This window comes from Homarus americanus, unplaced genomic scaffold (assembly GCF_018991925.1).
Source record: "Homarus americanus isolate GMGI-L3 unplaced genomic scaffold, GMGI_Hamer_2.0 scaffold51859, whole genome shotgun sequence".
NCBI lineage: Eukaryota > Metazoa > Arthropoda > Malacostraca > Decapoda > Nephropidae > Homarus > Homarus americanus.
The window spans coordinates 12,288,219-12,309,785 of record NW_024711292.1 but is presented as its reverse complement, the minus strand read 5'-3'; the positions used below and the strand labels follow the sequence as shown (position 1 = coordinate 12,309,785).

Here is a 21,567-nt window from a genome sequence, read left to right as displayed (position 1 = left end):
CAGGTGAACATCATCAGGTGTTATCAATCACCGTCAATCCAGGCAGCTGTTGCTATCTCTGCAGTTTCTCTGAGACCAGTGTGTGGTGTCGTGATGCTGGCCAGAGCCATGCTCGATATCTTTCCTATTTCCGAATCTTTATGCCTGGAAGGTTTGGGATCATTATTTTCTGGGTTCGGGACAAAGTCACCTATTCTCCTGGTCAGCACTCGGATCAGCCATGGGGAAGCTATTAAACTCTGAATCAGCTTTGACTCCAATCATCGGCCTTTTTTTACTCACCCTGGGCCTTCTCAAGTCTCTTTTCTCGCAACTCTTTCTCCTCTTTCTGTCTCTCTGTAGCCTCCTGTCTCTTGACTCCGAATATCTTGGCTAGGAAATCATGAGAGCCCCTATACTGCCAGTCTCTGTGCTTTGACAAATGCCAGTTCGATCACAGGAATCTCAGTTCATTGCAAATACAGTGGGAGATGGGGTCTTCGGATTTACATGATCGCATCCAAACTCAGGACAGAGAACATTTGGGGTACTTGCAAGTAATTATGTCAAATAACTGGTCCAGTTGTTTGGCAAAGCTGTCCTTAACTGCAAGTTTTCCTCCCAAGAGAGAGATATCTCTGCCTTTTCCCCAACTGGCTAGCAGTCTCACTAATCTTTCTTCTGACTTGTTATGACTGGAGGCTTGAACTGAGCGTTAGCCAGGAGGTACTGTGCCAAGACAGCTTTGGTCATATCACTGGCAATGTCTTTGTCGGTGTAAGTTCTTTTTTGGTCTTTTCACTGATTTGCCCGATTAAAACACCGTATCTCAAAGCATCTTCTCAATGTAGGCAACTCCGACTTCAGGAGCTCTCCCAGACCCAAGATAGTGACTGAGATGGTTGGATTTTTGGTTCCTCGTCCTGACACAAGCAGCCATCGCAAATATTATTATCAACTTATAAATGCATCAGAATCTGAAACAGAAAAAAATATTGTTAGTTGGGTTGTTAAAGAATGAAGTCAGAAAGCAATGTTCACTATTTAATTGTAATGCACTAATGCAGCTGTACGTTAGATTTTCGATAAATTTCACGCTAAAATTTACCTAGCAAAAGGTTGCAAAATATTGAAACTGAAATTATTTTCTGTTTATATACACTAAAATCTACCAAAAAAGTGATGGGCCATTAGTTTTAGCTGATCTTCCCTCCTATGACACACCCTATTACACCATGCTGGTCCATAGACAAGAGCAACAAAGAGAGCCATGGTCCAAACGGAATTCGTGTTGAAACATGAAGATTTGGAGACAGGATATTGACTTTGACCTCCAGCGAGCTTGGTGTATGGGCCCAAGCTGTCCATATTGAATCCCTCGCGGAGGTGTCCCACGCAGGAAGACCACGGTAAGCTCCAGAGCTCGGAGGTAGTCGCCCCATGGTTGCGTCCGCTCGAGAACTTTCACGTAGTAGTCAAAAGCTCCTTACTACCATCCATCGTTCCGATCTAGAAGTTCACTTGATTGACCCGTGGCCACTAATTTTGTGACCTTTGGTATAGGAGAACCTTCGGACAACTGGACGATCCATGAACAGTCTTGAAGACGTCTCTCAGAACGAACTCCAGGATATGGTGTTTCCTTTGATTTTCATATACTGTATGATGCCAAATCTTAGGATGATCGAACAAAAGAGATGCTATTTTTTTTAATGAGTGTGTGTAATTAGGCCAATTTACCCTATATACTATACTTAGCACGACAGGGGATGCTTCATGGCAGCAGTGTGCAAACCCTAAATATTCATTGATTTAAAAAAAAATCACCTGTGACAGTTGCCCAACTAGTGGATAAGGTTGAACCATGAGCACACAAAAACGTAGGAGAAAAAATTGACCCCCATTCTGTGGACCACCCTAATGGATAGATATACATAGACAAAGATGTGTCGTTAGATACATAGAAGCAAAATTAGATATCCAGGTAGTCTACATACATACATACATATACATACATACATACATACATACATACATAAATACATACATACATAAAAAATTAATAAATGGGCAAACAAATATTTAGACAAAGACTAAACAGATAGACAGAGAGACGGACAGACAAGACAACTAGGCAAGAGAGTTTACCTGGAGGAGCTCATTAGCGGAGGGTCGTAGGTCGACCTGCACCTCTAGACATTTGTCGAGGAAGTCCTTAAATTCCGGAGAGAGTTTGTCCTGGCCCTTGATCTCAGGCTTCCCGTTGGCCGCTATAAGGTAAATCGCTCTTACCGGATCCTCATTCATGTACGGCGGCTCTCCTGTAAGGCCAGGTACAATAGGAAAACCAGGTGTGATAATTAACTTTAGTTAAAACAAGCAGCTAATATGTCTCTCTCTCTCTCTCTCTCTCTCTCTCTCTCTCTCTTTCACACAGAATAGGTGATTAGTACATAAACTTAATTGAAATTTACTTTTAAGAACAAATGTTTAAAACAAACTGTCTTTTTTTATTTCTCCAAAATTAAGTCAGTTTTCCCTCTATTATCTATTCCATTGCCCTACGTTCATAGTAGCGAACATAAGTAACACTATTGTAAGATCGTTAAGCTATAAGGTAAATTTGGTAAATTCCTGTGGTCCATTTTATAAATAATTTCCATAAATAATGTTCTTCTTGCACCTTAGATCATTATTAACGGCAGAAAACAGACAACATGAACCAATTAAATCTAACCTAACCTAACCTAACGACTTTGGAATATTTTGGAAAAGTTAGATTGACTGAAAATGGATAGGTTTTGTGCCCCGGATAGTTGAGAACAGCAGTAGTAGGACTGGAGGAAGGAGCTATTGGCTGTGTAACTCAGTGGGATTGTTAACTGTAGTAAAGTTTCTTATACGGTTTTTAACTCATCATAAAGTTTAATTAAAAAAAAAAGTGGAAGAAAAGGAAGTTCGTTCATCAGCTGGATTAATGAATGAAAATTGAGAGAATGTGTGAGAGGCCCTGAAAAACCCATCCCAAATATGACAACAAACACCTATCTCATGGTCGCTGTCTGTGTGGCGTTACTAGCAGCCTGTGATTATTCGCTTGATGATTGGATTGCTTTCTTATATAAAACTTTAAAGGTTCAATTTCATGTTTACTAGCGGGGGGCGACAGGCGGCTCTTCAGAGTTAATAAACGATCTACCGTATTGGGGAACTGGGTATGAGGATAAGTAATGGTAAAAGGACCGGGGAGAGGAGGAGAATTTACTGTAAAATGGAATATAGAAGATGTGAAGGATATTGGTCAAGTCCGAGAGTGTGGTATGTATGTATGTATGTATGTAAGTATGTAAGTATGTATGTATGTATGTATGTGGCGAGTCAACTGTCAGCGGGAGGAAGACGATTAAAAAGGAAGATTATCTGCATCCATCACTGACTCCTCTTCAGGCCTACAAATTATTAACCTGTGAATTATAAGAAATCAATATTTATAAGTTTATAAAATATTTGAAATGGTAGTAGGTAGTAAACAACTGAGGTCAAGCAAGTGGCGTACGCTGATGACCTCACAGGAGCAGGAAAAGTGGAAGACATCAAAAAGTGGTGGGACCTGGTAACATCACGAGGCCCACAAATAGGGTACCACCCAAACGCCAGCAAGTCCTTCCTCATTGTGAAGCCAGAACATTATGAACGGGCAATGGAGGTGTTCGGTGGAAGTGAGGTCAAAATAACAAAGGATGGCCAAAGAAACCTAGGAGCAGTAAGCGGCACGACGGACTTCAAGACCGAGTACGTAGTGGGAAAGGTGAATGAGTGGGTTAGGGAAATTCAATTTCTGTCTGAGATTGCTAACACAGAGCCACATGCGGCTTTTGCGGCATTCACCCATGGAGTCAAGCATCGCTGGAACTACCTGATGCGCACTATACCTGATATCGGACCCCTCCTCCACCCTCTGGAAGAAGCTATCAGCGTCAATTTCATTCCTAAATTAGTGAAACACCCTCACTTGACCCCAGCAGAAAGATCACTCCTTGCACTACCACCGAGACTGGGAGGAATGAGCTGACCAATCCAGAGGAGATTGCTGCCACCGAACATCAAAACTCAGTTAAGCTCACGGCAGCCCTCACGGACCACATAATAGCTCAGAACGTAACAGGGGAGGTGGATACCGTGTTGACGTCAGTGCTAGAGGATTCTGGACGCGGGGACAGCGAGCCTTCTTCGACATCAGGATTTTTTTATCCCATGGCAGCATGTCACCATAACTTAGCTCTCAATGCTGCACACAGGAGGAACGAGAACGACAAGATAAGGACATACGGGGAGAGAATTCAGAACGTTGATCAAGGCAGCTTCACTCCTCTAGCGTTCACAACCTCTGGTGGGATGGGACCAAGTGCAAGATGCTTCTACGCCAGACTCGCGGAGGTCCTACCCGAACAGAAGCAGCAGCCCAGATGTTATGTTACAGCCTGGATGAGATGTCGACTGTTCTTCTCTCTCCTTAGGTCGGCTTTGCTCTGCCTCAGGGGAACGAGAGCATCGGCCCCAAAGCCGACAGCAGTTGCAGATATTGACTATGAGGCAACAGTCACTGAATGCCGCATAGATTTGCGGCTCAACTAACTCAACACAGCTAAGATAGCTACTTATGTATTAGGATATTTAATTTTAAGGTAATAAAATGGTGGCGAAGGTATGGCTATAAGGAGAGGATGGAGGTACTACTGCCTGGGAAGATATTGGAAGCATAATGTGTTATCTATGGTAGACCCTGTTGCCATATGGCATCACAAAAATTGTGACCAAGTCCCAGGTTGATGATCTGACTTTCTGCCTCATTTACACACAATTGCAGGGTTTCAATTGTTCCTCTTACTTTGACAGCACAACATACATATATTGTTTCTCACTATTGATTTTTTTTTATTTATTATTATTAATATTATTATTATTATTTTATTATTATTATTATTATTATTATTATTATTATTATTATTATTATTATTATTATTATTATTATTATTATCATTGTTATTATTATTATTATTATTATTATTATTGTTATTATATTATTATTATTATTACTAATTATTATTATTAATTATTATTATTATTATTAGTATTATTATTATTATTATTTTTATTTTTATTTCTATTATTATTATTATTATTATAATTATTATTATTATTATTATTATTATTATTATTATTATTATTATTATTATTATTATTATTATTATTATTATTATTATTATTATTATTATTATTATTATTATTATTACTAATTAGTATTATTATTAGTATTATTATTATTATTATTATTATTATTATTATTATTATTATTATATTTTCGCCCCCAGGCCCTGATGTGGGTCATTGACCTGTGCTCGGGTGGGCTAATCCAGTATAAAAAATAAAATAAAATTATGTGAAAAGTCTACTTGTGAACAAGCACTGTACATCGCTTATCGCTCAACCAAACCACCGAACAAGATGTCATCATTATGCCTGAGGGTTTTTAACTTCTTTCATCCATCATAGTCTCTGCCTTCCCTGGTCCCTCTACCTTTATAAGGGCGGGTTTTTTTTTAAATCTTAAGTCTTTCCTCAAGTCTCATATACTGTACCAAGAAATAAGAACTCACAAATTCTCATTATCATGATAAAGCCACTAATGAAATGTCTAGATATTAGACCTAGTTGAAAGAAATACATGTATTATATTGTGTCAATACGAAGTGGGAAAGCTCTACCTAGCAAGCCACTTCGAGAGACCCTATATGAAAATTTGCAGAGGAATAAATTTTAACTACGAAAACATACATAGGTCTCCCAATTATCACGAGGTTACCACACCCGGAAACTTGAGATTGCCCAAGATGAGTCAAATAGTTTGTAATTGAATTCGAATAACTTACCATTTAGCATCTCAAGTGCCATGATGCCGAGGGACCACACGTCTACCTTGGGACCGTACTGCCGCCGATTGACCACCTCAGGGGCCATCCAGTAAGGCGTCCCCACCATGGTCGTCCTCTTGCTCTTCTCCGGAGACAACTGTGCACAGAACCCAAAGTCCGCTTCCGGTGCACATGACCAATTATTAATAGTAATGTATTCATATTTCAGCGATGTCATCCATATATTTATAAATATTAAAAAAAGTTGAGTTCAGCACAATATCCAAAACAATGTGCAGTCTATAAATATGAAAACAACTGTAACCAGTGAAATATGTAAGAAATCTTTTGGTAAACTGGTTCCCTGCCGTTATTACATCAGCAACAGGTATGACAGGAATAACAGCGTCTGTTTGGTTGATTTGAATACTAGAAAAACAATGTTCAGATATGTATGAGTTTCCTACTTATATCAACCGGGATAAAACAAAATTAAGATTGTGTTTTCCTTTATGGAAATCTTTTAAGTAGTTAATTAATTTCAATGCTAAACTCATGAAATTATTATTCTTATATACAGTACGTTGGATAATTAACTGTTGGTATGTCAGCCAGTGAGTCCTGTGGGGCAACATTTAGAGACCCTTACAGAAATATTTCAATCATTTTTGTGTGGAGATCATAATACGCTATGTAGAATCTGTTATAATATGTACTGTAAGTCACTCTCATTCTTGAGATTTGTTGTGTATATAGTTGTCAAAAGATATTTTGGTAATTTTTCGCTGTTACTGCATACCCGATTTTGACAAGAAAACATGTTTTTGCTGGTATATTTTGGCGTGTCAATTTTAAGGAAATGAATAAATGACATTTCCTGAAGAAACTACGATTAAAAAACAAGTCAGAAGAAATCACATAAAAATACACCAGAAAAATAGATTATCGTGTCAACAGTTTAGGGGGATCCGTGGGGAATCTTTTCTTAGGGGGGAGGAAAACATTCGGTCAACATCCGTCAACACGTACAAAACTAACCTAACCTAATCTGCTTCCGAGCCGGGGGTGAGGTTCGCCTCCTGAATGTATCTTATGACTTATCTTATGCAGGAGCGTTGGGGTGACGGTACAAATCGGTGGCAGTAAACAGGAAACTCTCTGATAATTTAGTATCATGACAAATGCTTGGGTAGGTGACACTTCTATTCCCAGACGGGAAAATTCATGACTTAACGTCACGCCAAAAGCGCTCAATAATTTGAGTATGAACGCCAGTTTCCATGACGAAGTGCTTCAGGTGATTGACCGTGTGGTGGGTATACTGTACACCAAGTCCCCGGGCCGTTATTTCTTGGGGAAATATCATTGCTTCATTTCATTAAAAATGGAGATTCTCCCAAATAAATTAAGGTAAGATTAATCAGAACAGTCTTCCTGCGTTTGAGGAGAGACGGTTTCACACAGCGCTGACCCACATCGTGTTCTCAGAAGAGGATACAAGAAATATTTTGTCAAAGCTTAAGGTTCATAAGAGTCCCGACCCTGACATCATGATGTATCCCAGAGTGCTAAGAGAGTAGTGCAACGAGCTTGCTGAGCCCCTTAATATCCTGTTCTATAAATGCCTGAAGGAGCAAAAGGTCCCTAGTGACTGGAAAATGGCTTATGTGAGCCTTATATTCAAGAAGTACCATCGTCACTCCACGAATAATTATTGACCAGTAAGAATGACCAGCATAGTGTGTAAAGTACTAGAGAGCATTATAGAGATGCTATGATGGAACATCTGCTATGAAACAACCTTTTAAAGGACTACCAACACAGTTTTATGCCGGGACGCTCCTGCTTAACACAATTACTCAAGGTGTAATGACCACAGTCATACATGTAAGTTAACGTAAAATCAGATGATTCACATTCCGCTCAAATAGCCCATAAAACATGTAGCTATGTAAATGTGAATTAACAGTGTAATGTGTATGTGTGACTGTAAGATATAAGGGTGTCCCGAAAGTCTCTTTCCGGTTTTAAATATTTATTAATAAAAAACCAAAAGAGATGTATTAATACACTATTCCTTAGTCAGTCGAGTTTTCTTCTTTACATGTGCAATTTAAACGACCTCAACATGTGCACCATTTGTCGCTCTAAGCACGTCCAGCCGATACTCGATTTCTCTCCAACTGTTGGCTAACATATTTGGTGTTACCATGCCTATTGCATCGGTTATTCGTTGACGTAGGATTGCAAATTCTACTACAGGTGTTTTGTAGACACAATCCTTTACATAACCCCACAAGAAAAAATCTAGCGGTGGGATTTCTAGAGAGCGCGGAGGCCATCGGATGGTCCATCGCGACCAATCTTGTACCGGCTGGACGTGCTTAGAGCCACAAAGGGTGCACATGTTGATGTCGTTTAAATTGCATCTGTACCTGTATTGCTATATCCCTTTTGGTTTTTTAGTAATAAATATCTAAAACCGGAAAGAGACTTTCGGGACACCCTTATATCCTGACCTATAGCTGAAACATTCAAGATCCATTGTGAGTGATGTTGAAAGCTTCAACTATATTTACTTTTAGTGAAATTGTCAAGTAAGTCGAGTGTTAGAGTTTGCAATGGAGGTGAGAATCCTTTTTCCGCCCTGTGAGATGTTACAGGATTTCTATTCACCACTGAAGTCAGATTGTTTTGATTCACAGTCATGTTACGACAGTCGTCATCTATTGGTTAACTATAAAGGACTGCCAAGAGTCACCACAGCGGACTGTCTTAATGCTTCGACTCATCCATTCTAGGTTTGGTGTTAGGTTAACCACCCCAGAGCCGAGAACAGTCAGTCACATTGTGGACAGTATGGTTGCCGGCTGTGGGTCTCACCTCCTCTTCCATAGTGATGATTACCAGTGCCGGAGTTAGACCTGTGGAGGCCCATGGGCAGCCTTTTTGTGGAGGGCCCCCTCATTATAACTACCCGAGAGGGTGGGGTGGCGAGTGAAGCGAGCCTAAACATCTGGGAGTTCCGGGTGGCGCTGTAAGCCCCCCGGGAAAATTTTGAAATTTGAACACTTCTTTGGAGAATTTTGAAGCCATATGCAGTTATATTGAGGAAATTAGAACATTGAGAAATTTTTAATTAACTGTATTTTACATCTGCAAGACATGTTTATGTCTACTCGTGGGAAGTTCACGAATCATGGGCGACACAAGTCTCCTCTTTAATCGACAGACACATGACAACCGATGTGCAGATACTACACGACCCAACCCCCTCCGACCGACTGTCAACAAACACAGCGCCCTGATGGCATTCGTAATGGAAGTGATAATGAAAAAAATATTTTATTTGTTTTTTTTTTAATCTCAGTTTCGTTATTCTATGTAGTTCATTTTTAATCAATATATGTTTGTGGAATTCTAAATATATTATTAGCAACACAAACAATAGCATTCATTAAAAATATATGGTTTATAGGAAAACCAGGTATTCATGAATTTCAAGGAGTAGCTAGCCTAATTTCTATCACGCTTCTTGCTGAACATAGTTTTACGTGATGGAATAGATAAACATGAATTTTAAAGAATGAAAATAAAAATAATCCAAATGAATAAACAAATAAATAAAATATTGTAATATGCGGAGGCCCCCAGATTGTGGAGGCCCATGGGCAGCTGCCCACTTTGCCCACTCCTGAATCCGGCCCTGATGATTACATTGTTATTTGTATGGTGTGAACTGTCTTCACTTATGTTATAAGTGTTCCTGCTCCAGTTACGTTAAGTAATGTATACTGTAAATGATTTAATTATAGGTTTGTAGTGGACGTCTCCCCTACAACTGCGTAGCGGCATTCCAATGCCACAGTATCCTAGCAACCAGCCACCTGCTACGTCTTCCCTAGCAACCAAACGAGCGGCCCAAGGGGGGGGGGCGTCACCAGATGCCACAGTATCCTAGCAACCAGCCACGTCTTCCCTAGCAACGGAGTCAAGAAACCGGCGACTTTCCACGGGTTTACTTCCGGCGGCTGTGTATATAAGCTCTGTCTCTCCATTGAGATTCATTCTACTCTACATTCCTGAACACGCAACACCTCCTCCAAGCAAGCTCCTCGCTCTCCCGCTCTCATTCAACCTGGAGGCCAGCAACAGGCAACATCTCCTCTAACGAAGCTCCTGCACATCTACCTCCTTCAACACGCTACTCACCAAACGTCTCTACTGAGCAGCTCCTCACCACACGGCACCTCCAGCACCAGACTGTCTACCATATAACTTATATTATATAAGAAAACCACCACCTTAGAGTTTCCATCCATCCTGAGTGCTAGACAACATAATATCACGAACTCCTACAGGTTAAATAGTGTTATTTTGTCAATGGCTAAATTACTACTTTGTCATTATTGTTTCTTGTATGCATTGTAAATAGTTTTTATTAATTATATTAAATTATTTTACTTGAAGGTTTTGCTTTACCGATATTTGAGATTAACCAGTTTTTGAAAACATTCCAGGGTGAACAGTTGTATTAGTCGAGAACCCAACAGAGGGAAAATATGACGTAATAGTTAGCTGCTGGGTATTCCTCTGTGCCTGGAGATGCGTTGAGGAAGTCAGAGCGTGTTAAAATAGTCTAACTTCAACTATCCATAACATATGTCTGGCAGCGATACAGACGATACTTAAGTTACTTTAATTATACTTGGCACACGATCATTTCACTATGTTAAAACATGAACACTGATATTCACAAAATTCAACTGAGTTAAATTGACTTTACATGGCGGTGGGAGACAATCGTTCACATACCTGGAGATGCGTTGAAGAAGTGTCACTAGCGTGAGTCTTCCTCGTGCATTCGTTTATATATGGGCATCTGGCAACTCAGGCTTGCACAGGCATGCCAGAAGAGCTAATCTCACAAAAGACAGAAATTCAATTCAATTCAGTCGCTGTACATTCAACTATGAAAATCAGTGTCATGGGTCAGGTGAATTTGTTATGTCTATTTTTTATAATCTAATCAGCGAATGAGCTTGCCTGGAAAAAGTGAAATGGGCATCAAATAAACACGCTGTTAACGTCATTCTCACATCAACGGGATTTCCAGACAAGGACCCTGTAGGGTTTTGTGTTATAATGTTGTCTAGCACTCAGGATGGATGGAAACTCTAAGGTGGTTTTCTTATATAATATAAGTTATATGGTAGACAGTCTGGTGCTGGAGGTGCCGTGTGGTGAGGATCTGCTCAGTAGAGACGTTCGGTGAGTAGCGTGTTGAAGGAGGTAGATGTGCAGGAGCTTCGTTAGAGAAGATGTTGCCTGTTGCTGGCCTCCTGGTTGAATGAAAGCTGGACAGCGAGGAGCTTGTTGGAGGAGGTGTTGCGTGTTCAGGAACCGAGAGCAGAATGAGAGTTGGTTGGTGAGGAAGCTCAGAGAAGGACAGCTGGTGGGTCGCCATGCTCGCTGGCGGGAGCGAGGACCGCCAGGCAGCGGCGGAGGAGGAGGTGTTGCTTGTTCAGGAAGAGAGGCCAGAATGAATCTCAATGGAGAGACAGAGCTTATATACCCAGCAGCCGTGAGTCAGCCGTGAGTCATGTAGGGAAAACCCGAGAAGTAACCAGTCTTTGGCTCCGTTGCTAGGATACTGCGGCATCTGGTGGAAGGCACGCTAGTTTGGTTGCTAGGGAAGGCGTCGCAGGTGGCCTGCAGCTACGCAGTTTGTAGGGGAGACGTCCACTACAACCCTCTATGGGTATACGTTGAAATCTTGGAGATAAGAGTGTGACATATTCTTTTCAGGAGATTAATGACTTTCTTAAATAGACAACTGACAATAATCAAACTACAAATATCAGATTCTCTGATATTTGGGCAACAACATTATCTAACTTCAGTAGCAATTGGAAACTCATGGCTATCCCCAAGGACGATATCAAGGGATTCCATTCGTACTGACAGACTCGACACTCACTTACTTGACAAGTGTTACTAACAATAAAGACAGTTGAAGCTTTCAACATCACTCACAAAGGATCTTGAATGCTTTATATGTAATCAGACATATCTAACTTGACTCAAAACAATGGTGTTCTGTCTCACATCCAAATTTACTTTATAGAGAGGCTGGTTACAGGAAGTCAGAGAAAATGGACGGCACCTAAGCTAGAGAAAACGAATTTTTTCTAGGGATAACTCACCAAATATCCACATGTTTTGAGGGCGTGGAGCATAATATGAATCATCAGGTTTCAAACAGACCAGCCGAGCCAGTGTGACCATGACAGTACCAGTGAAATAGAGGGTACCACTGGGCCCGTTGTTGTTTGTTTCATAAATGACATGCTGGAAGCTGTACATTCCTCCATACAAATGTTTGCGGATGACGCCAAATTATTCAGGGAAATTAAGAACCAAGCAAACTGTGAAAAGCTACTGAAAGTTCTCTTTCAGCTTCAAGAGTGGTCGAAGAAATGGCTACTAAGATTAAATGTCACGAAGTGTAAGAGGATGCACCTAGGTTGTATCAACAGTAAGGAGGCGTATCACTTGTCCCAACGGGACGAAGGAACTGCATTAATATAGACAGAGTGTGAAAAGGACCTGGACGTGTATGTTTACAATGAACTTAATTTCTCAGTCTTTGTGAGAAGAAGGTGAATCAAGCAACTAAACTAGTAGGTCTTATAAGAAGGTCGTTCAGATATTTAGACGATCCACGCCGCGTAAGGCTCTTCAAGACTGGGGTGCTTCCCTGTCTGGAGTACTGTCACCACGTCTGGTCCACGAGATATATTAGAGACTGTCAGTCGATTTAAAATATCCAAATGACGGCCGCCAGCCTGGTGCCTACACTACGGTACCTCAGTTATCCAGAGAGATTAGAACGTCTGCAACTGCCTGGCTTATACTATAGACGGGCAAGGAGTGACCTAATTGACGAGTATAAACATCTCAGGTGGTACTACTGTAATGCCCACGGTCGTACATGTTAGTTAACATAGAATCAGACGATTCATATTACGCTCAATAGCCCATAGAACGTGTAGCTATGCCTTCTATATTGAGTCCCCCATCTTATTCGTCCGTTTTCTTATCCCTTCAGGAAGTCTGAGCCCTACGTTTTCTCTCAATTTCATTTATCTTCGAGACTGTTATTTCTTCAGAGCTCATACCATGTGCGTAGATTTGAAATTGAGAGAGAACCCCGTACTATTATATCGTATTAGATGTGTCTGATTACAGATGAAACATTCAAGATCCCTTGTGAGTGATGTTAAAAGCTTCAACTGTATTTATTGTTCGTAAAACTTGTCAAATAAGTGAGTGTTGAGTCTGCCACTAAGACTGACGAAGTACGAATTTCGCCCTTGAGGGATGCCTGAGTTTCTAATTACTACTGAAGTTAGATCTTTGTGATGCCCAAACGTCAGAGAATCTGATATTTGTGGTTTAATGATTGTAAGTTATCTAGTTTTAAAAGTCATTAATCTCCTAAAAAGAACATGTCAAGCTCCTGTACTGTCACCCCATCTGGTCCCCGAGATATGCTAGGGACTGTCAGTTGGTTGAAAATGTTCAAAGGAGGGCCACCAGACTGGTGCCTGCACTTCGGCACCTCAGCTACCCTGAGAGATTGGAGCGCCTGAACTTGCCTAGCTTATACTACAGACGGGCAAGGGGGGACCTAGTTGAGGTGTATAAGCATCTCAGGGGGCACTACTCAGTTGAGTGTCCTTACTTGGAGCTGGCGGACGCTCGCCCCACAAGGGGTCACAGCTCAAGATTGAAGAAGCCGCAAGTCCAGAAAACCGTGAGGGCAAACTTTTTCGGAGTGAGGGTTGTAAAGTCTTGGAACAATCTACCAGAGAGTGTTGTGACGGCACCGAGTGTGAGCTCTTTCAAGAGAAGACTTGACCATCACTGGAGCGGGTTCAGGTACACTCAGGAGCCGGTGCATGCCCAGTATTTGCCAACAGTGCGTGACAGAGACGTGACCGATCGCCCGGGCGGCTAGCGAGCCGATCTTTTGGTGAAGAATATAAATGAAAAGAGACGTGACCGATCGCCCAAGCGGCTAACAAGCCGATCAGTGGCGAAGAGGATAAAAGTAAAAGTAAAAGTATAAGCATCTCAGGGGGCACTACTCAGTTGAGTGTCCTTACTTGGAGCTGGCGGACGCTCGCCCCACACGGGGTCACAGCTCAAGACTGAAGAAGCCGCAAGCCCAGACAACCGTGAGGGCAAACTTTTTCGGAGTAAGGGTTGTAAACTCTTGGAACAATCTACCAGAGAGTGTTGTGACGGCACCGAGTGTGAGCTCTTTCAAGACAAGACTTGACCAACACTGGAGCGGGTTCAGGTACATTCAGGAGCCGGTGCATGCCCAGTATTTGCCAACAGTGCGTGACAGAGACTTGACCGATCGCCCGGGCGGCTAGTGAGCCGATCTTTCGGTGAAGAAGATAAATGAAAAGGAAAAGTAATCAGAGACGTGACCGATCGCCCAAGCGGCTAACAAGCCGATCAGTGGCGAAGAGGATAAAAGTAAAGTAAAAGTAAAAGTAAGATCTCACTGTATACCCATAAAGAGTCCTTGTCTAAAATTCCGCTGATGTTATATGAACGATATTACCAGTGCGTAATTTTTTATGTCCATTTCACTTTTTTCTGGCAAGCTCAATCTATGATTAGATTGTAACAATAGATGTAAGAAATTCACCTGGTCCATGACACTGAGTTTCATAATCAAATGTACAGCAACTGATTTATATGGAAATTTTGTCATTTGCGAGACCAGCCCTTCTGGCATGTCTGGTACAGACCCGAGTTGCCAGTTAGCCATATATAAACGCAAGTACGAGGAACCGTGTCACATCTCTGAAGCTGCTCCTCACATTTCTCATGTATGTTTCCGATGCCCACCATATTAAGTCAGTTTAATTCAGTTGATTTTTGCGAATATCAGTGTTGTGTTGTACCATAGTGAAATTCTCATGTGTAAAGTGAGAATTAATGTAACGTAAGAAATCGTCTGCGTCGGTGCCAGACGTATGATAGTTCTTATTCGGTTAGATTTTTTAACACATCTCTGACGCTGCTCCTCGCATTTCTCAGGCACAGAGTGGGTGTGTGCTGAATACCCAGCAGCTACCGGGGAACTGGTAGCTGCAACTCAGCTGGCTGTCTTGCAGGCTGTCTTTAATTCAGCCCGATTAAAACCAGGAGGTAGTGCGCCCTGGGAACTAACACCCTTGAGATGAATTCTGGCGTCCGTCAAACTGTAACCGACCCCAAGCAGCGCGCATCATTTGTGGATGTATAGTACCAGTGACTGATCCTGGTGTACTTCTCACAGTTATATGAGCCAAATTATTATTGTTATACATGATTGGGGATAATTAGCAGAAATATAGTTATCCCCTGTTGAGTAGTGAACCCATAAATATTGCTATTACCAGTGATAACGTTTGTTATGTGGGTTGTGAGCGCATCATTCATATGTACTACCAACTGAGTCCTACCCATTATTGTTGTACACGATTGGGGAGAATTAAAAGAAACCTAATTGTCCCAAGTTGAGAATTGTGGCCATAAACGTTGATATTACCAGTAATAACGTTTGTTATGTGGGTTAGAGTACATCATTCATATGTACCATCAACTGAGTTCTAATAAAAGTACAATGTTGTTCATTACGAAATAGCATATTATAAAGAATATGTTAGTTTGGGATATTGTCAAGAGTGTAAAATAATCATTTATATGGCCAAGGAAATAATATAACAGTTGTATAATGTTGTAACAAATAATTGAAGATCTATTTTGCTACTTAAAATAAGACCGAGTGGTTCATTTTTATCTAAGTGTGTTTAAATTAACATCTTGTCCACTCTTATGTTAATAAATATTTATTTAGTAAACTTAGAGTAGTGCCGCTCATCCCTTCTAACAATTGATTCTCAGAAAATACCCATTAGAACTCGCGTGCCTAAGCTCACTCTCACGCTACCTAAAAGTTCAATGAGGTATCTTATATTCTAATAAAAGTCTGGGTGGTGGCAGGCTACTGTTGTAAGTATAATAAGTGTTGTGGAAGAATGACATGGTTTCCCAGACTAATCCATGGTATAGAATATAACTAAGGCATAATAATAAAGTGAGGGAAAGAAATAATCAGAGATTAAATATAAGCAAAGAAAGAAAAGGAAAGGATACTGTACAACTAAGAAATATAAAGAAGGATATATAAGACAGAAATAATCTAAAAAAGATAAATAAAAAAATAAATAGAAACATATAGAGAAAATAAGATAGAAAATATGATTATATAAATATATATACATAGAAAATATAAACTTCTAAATCAATTTCTCTCTCATTCCTAGAGCTGGCAGAAGTCCACCCCACAAGAGGTCACAGCTCAAGGTTGAAGAAGTCACAAATCCAGAAACTGTAAGGGCATACTTTTTCGGAGTGAGAATTGTAAACTCTTGGAACAATTTGCCAGAGAGTTGTGACAGCATCAAGTGTGAGCTCTTTTAAGACCAGACTGGCGCAAGTACAGATACATTCAGGAGCCAGTACACACCCATTACTTTCCCAACAATGGGTAACAGAGACGTGACCGACCGCCCAATCTCGTAACGAGCCGATCAGTGACGAAGAGGATAAAAGTAAAATTCACCAGAAAAATATGTTTTCGTGTCAAAATGGAGTAGGCAGTAATACTGGAAAAATTACCCATATTTTGTTTGTATCAAAGGATTTAATTAAATAGGGTAATGAGAGCCGTTGTTTGTCGACGATCATGTATACCTGTTGTCAATATCTCGAGAGCAGGGAAGCGGTATAACCTCAGGTGCAAATACAAGAGTTGACCATGAACGCTGAGTAAGAGAGAAAATAAAGTATTTTCTGCGAAATGATGGGGATACTTACTTAATTTGACTACTTACTTAATTTGACTTCGCCGTTCATCCCCAATAAAATATTGTCCGACTTGATGTCTCGGTGGATGATATTCCTCTCGTGCAAGAACTCCAGCGCCTGGAGCACCTCCCTGGGAACCAAATGTCGAATGAGTAGATATGAAGTGGAATTATCAAAATATTTGTTTCGTTCTTAATGATAAATATAAACAACACATCCTGAACCTATCACAGTATTACTTATATTACTTGTGTATACAAGTGTCAACCTTCTATGTCAAGATCTTTATCTTTTTGTCTGACAATAGTCGGTGCTCAATAGTGAGGAGTTCTGTATATATATACGTACAACAATCTGCTCTGTTCAGTGCTTGTCAATTGTCTACTAAAATTTACCTCACACTTATTCTAAAGTGTGCATCGGGAAGCTGTTTACTTCAGCCAGGTCCACACGTGAGTGTTGGATAGCTCAAGTTACACCGTTGTGAGCGCTCTCTCAGACACACTTCTTCATGATGTATTCCATGAATCATCTTAAACTTTCCGACTTACATGCCGATGAACTTACACTTTTCATTTTACATAGCACGTCTACAGTATACTTCTTACTCCATATGTAAATACTCGTGTGCTCCAATTACACATTTATAAGACAGTGAATCTTCCAGAATACATATTATCTAAGAAAGAGTGTCTCACAGCTTACCTACACAAAGCCGCGACGTGTCCCTCTTCTAGGCAGGTTTCGGTGACCACGTCAGTGAGAGAACCGCCCTGCAGGTACTCCATTATGACCTGAGGACACATATTTTGCATTACCTTTCACTATATCTTACTGACCTTTTTGAGGACCTATATGAAATAATTAGTCTTTGAGGACCTATTAATGATCTATGAAGGTGTGTTGAGAATACTAGGGGGCGACAAGTGATTCCCCCTAGCCCGCCAAATCTGCCCTCTAATAGGTTCACGGGGTCGGAGAGTTAAATACAAATGTATACAAATAAAGGTTAGAAGCAGCTGTTACCTACAAACCAACACAAATATTGTGATTACAGCTGTGCAGAGAGTTGATGTTGTGGTTTGCTGCCACACAGCATATTTAGGAAATTGGAAAGTAACATTAGTAATTGTTATCTCCCGATCCGGGGCTCTCTCTCTCTCTCTCTCTCTCTCTCTCTCTCTCACACACACACACACACACACACACACATTTGTCTCCGCTCGCCCTAGAGGTAAACATACCCAAAGTTCGTTATGGATGAGGTAAGAGTTGATGTAGTTAACGATGTTGTAATGACTACTTCGTTTCATCACCATGATCTCGTTGATGATCAGCTCCGGGCGGGGTTGTTTGTCCAGCGACATCTGCTTCACCGCCACCAGCTCCCCCGTCTGTAGGTCCAACGCTGTGTACACCTCCCCCGACGCCCTGCACAAACATACTTTGATTACTAACGAGGGTGAAGCAACAACATCGAACTATTACACAAACACATATACACGTAAGCATGTTTTGTTTGCCTTATCTATTAACGGGAAAAACATCATCAGACCCCTTGATCACATACCGTACTGTAAATACACACGAGCATACTGTCCTCTCTAACTGATAGGATACTTAGAAGAAATTTTTTTAACAGACATATTGTTTATTAGGAGGAGAGGGAGACACAGTACTGTTATTTGTTATTTTTTTGTTATGGGTAATAAAGCCTAATACAACATTGTGAAGTAACAAGCCGAAGTGGAGGCAAATTAGCATGTTTTCTGCAAAAGATATCGTGTTTTTATCAGGACAAGTTAAGAAACTTATTCGAAACAGATTTTGCAGTGAGAACAGGAATCTGTGCCGGTAAAGTCGCTCAAAAGATTATCTAAAAAATATTGTTCATGACAATATGACACATCGGACGTATGTTTTGGGGAAATGGTAGAGGACCAGGGGTACGCCCTGCATACCACAATGGTTGTCATGTAATATATAAGACGTTTCCTGCCGTTTGTCATTAACGTGTTTCATATGAATATAATTAATATTGTTACGAACCCCTCCACCCCGCACTACGAACCACGCCATCTATTGTCCTGATCTACCTACCCAGCACCACGAGCAACGCCATCTAGGGACGAGACACGAGTATGACTCGTCTTAGTTACCACTCCGAGGTTTCCCTTCTCCATATCCTGGGTTGCGTCACCTCCTCAGTCTTCTTTGTCAGCTCCAATTCGAGGAGAGGGACTTGGCTCTGGGAAGTGACCACAGGATCATCTATCCTCTAAACCTACGTGCAGTGACTACCTACCGTCTTCTACAATACTCAGCCTTACTCGTCAGCCATCTCAGCTCCTCACTTAAGTACATGTATCTTGTATTACCTCCCCCACGTCCACTTGCTTCAAAATTGTTTATGTTGTATTAATATGTATATACTGTTAATGTTTAGGTTAAGTTTGGTTAAGGGTAATTTATAAGCTGAATATTTTGTTAAGGGATTTATGGTACTCTATTATATACAACGAAAACTCGCATCCTTTGTCTACCCTTTTATAGTCCGATTGTCTTTGTTTTTTTTATTGTTGTTACCTGTTGGGATCTGGGTAGACGTATAACTATATTCTAAATCCCCAACTCGTAACAAATGGCGACCGTGACAGGACCCGACCTTAAGTACCATATTCCTTCCTCCCTTGTTACTCAGTGTTAATTATTCCTCCCAGTCACTTCTGTTCACAATTGCTTTACGGTAGTTTAAAGTTTCCTTCATATGTGTGTGCATATATTGGTATTATCGTATAGTAAGAGTGACAGACGTAGGATATTAGGTTCCAAGTGTCATAAGGCTTACCTGTTATTACACGTGGCAGTTGTGTAGTAAGTCTTATCGAGTGTTGGGAAGAATCCGGATCTGTTTAATGCCGTACCCTCACTCCAGAGTAGGTTGTTCCATAGTCACTAGTTTACGGTGAAGTGATATCTTGGGACGCCACGCTCTACCAGGACCCCATAATTATAAAGCCTCAATTATTGTTCTTCTCATTATCTCATTCAGGGTCAATCATACCATTTATCAGGGTTGTTAATCCGGATCTTTATATTAATGCCGTAATACGCCCTACCTCTTTCAAGTATATCAGGGTTGTTAATCCGGATCTTTATATTTATGCCGTAATACGCCCTACCTCTTTCAAGTCTCTTATCCTTATCTAAGGATCTTCTCAGAAGAACAATCATAAGTGTAATTTCCCTAGGTATAACTTGGTTAGTTTTCGGGACTTTCTGGTTATCCACTGCCGTGATATTTTCTAGGGTTATCCACTTATCTTATCTTTGGACCATTAGTTAATTTATCCTATTTTTCTTAACAATGGCCACCTCAGGTTTTGATCTCCAGGATTTTATTGAAAATCCTTCCGTAGCTAAATTACGTGTTAATATCCTGAAGAAAGAATAGAAAGAAATAGCCAACTATTATAATATCCCATTTTCACAGCAACTGACTAAGGAAATGTTAAAAAATCATGTGATTGAAGTGCTGGTTCAACATGAAGTTTTAAAAGAATCCGCTGTTGACAGATTAACGCCCATGTCCAAGAAACATCAACCACTATCCACCACCCCTCCTCACTCAGAAGTTGCTTCAGGTCTGGCTAGCCCTCAAGAAAAAACACAACGAATAGACGCCTTAGAACTAGAACGAGCAAGGTTCGAGTTCCAAATCAAAATGAAAGAACTAGAGTTGGAACAGGCCAAGTTGGAGAAGGAGGCCAAGTTGGAGCAGGCCAAGTTGGAGCAGCAGGCCAAGTTGGAGCCTGAAGAAAGGTCGGAACAGGCCAAGTTGCAGCATGAAGAAAAGTTGGAACAGGCCAGGTCGGAACAGGCCAAGTTAGACAAAGTTGGAGCATGAATGTTGGAACAGGGCCAAGTTGGAGCATGAGGTGTGGTTTTAGACTGGAGGTTTGAAGAACTACGGGTAAGAGAGTAGAAGTCACCTTAACATGGGTTGATCAAAAGTGGTAAGAAAACTATTTCTTTTGACCCTGTTACTGCTTCTTCCTTGTTCCCGGGTTTTGATGAATCCGATATGGATCATTTAGGACTTTTAGAAAATAGCGGAGAATGATTGTTCAAAGGACCAGTGGGTGTCGGTGTTGGTTCTAGTTATGGTAAGGCTCGTGGTTGTAACTGTGTTTAGACTAGGACTGTGATATGATGCGTGAAAAGTCCTACCTCTTGTGTATCACGTGAATGGATACCGGCAGAGTTTCGTAAATAACCAAACCATTTTCACAATTTGGTTTGATAAGAAGCAGGTTTTTAAAAATTGGTTGAGGCACAGAACCTCCATTTCAGATTTGTTTAAATTTGTAGTCTCTGGAGGTGGAAGGCAAGATACCATTTCACTTGAAGGCATGTGGGCGTGGAAGTTGGCTGATGCGGTAGTCTTGGGCGGTAAAGTACTTGATCTCTCTGATAACCTTGGGACGTGAGTGTGTGGGTCAGGTCCACCTCTCCCCGGTTGGCAAAACTTGCTTACTGTAAAACCAGGCCATGGTCAGAATTGTAGCTTACCAAAATTGTCAGTTGCTAAGTATGGTTCCCTGGATGCAAGTCAACATGGCAAACACCAGTGTTGAAGGGCATCAGGATCTCTTATCTTATTTTACTATGGGAAGATTTCCAATCATGGAGGGGGTCTCGTTCTTTCCCTATTACGTATGCTATTGATGCGGGCTTG

The 21,567-nt window shown here is 40.9% G+C and overlaps 1 protein-coding gene across 1 annotated transcript in view; it reads right to left on the bottom strand.

Moving 5' to 3' along the window:
- LOC121855578 (serine/threonine-protein kinase Pak-like) overlaps nt 1-21,567 on the bottom strand; it is a 47,072-nt gene that overhangs the window by 12,460 nt on the left and 13,045 nt on the right. The window contains exons 5-9 of the mRNA XM_042350638.1: nt 18,074-18,260; nt 17,535-17,623; nt 16,856-16,959; nt 5,910-6,071; nt 2,128-2,300 (exon numbers count right to left, since the gene is read on the bottom strand). Coding sequence (XP_042206572.1) covers nt 2,128-2,300; nt 5,910-6,071; nt 16,856-16,959; nt 17,535-17,623; nt 18,074-18,260 — 715 coding nt within the window. The remainder of the gene's footprint in view (nt 1-2,127; nt 2,301-5,909; nt 6,072-16,855; nt 16,960-17,534; nt 17,624-18,073; nt 18,261-21,567) is intronic.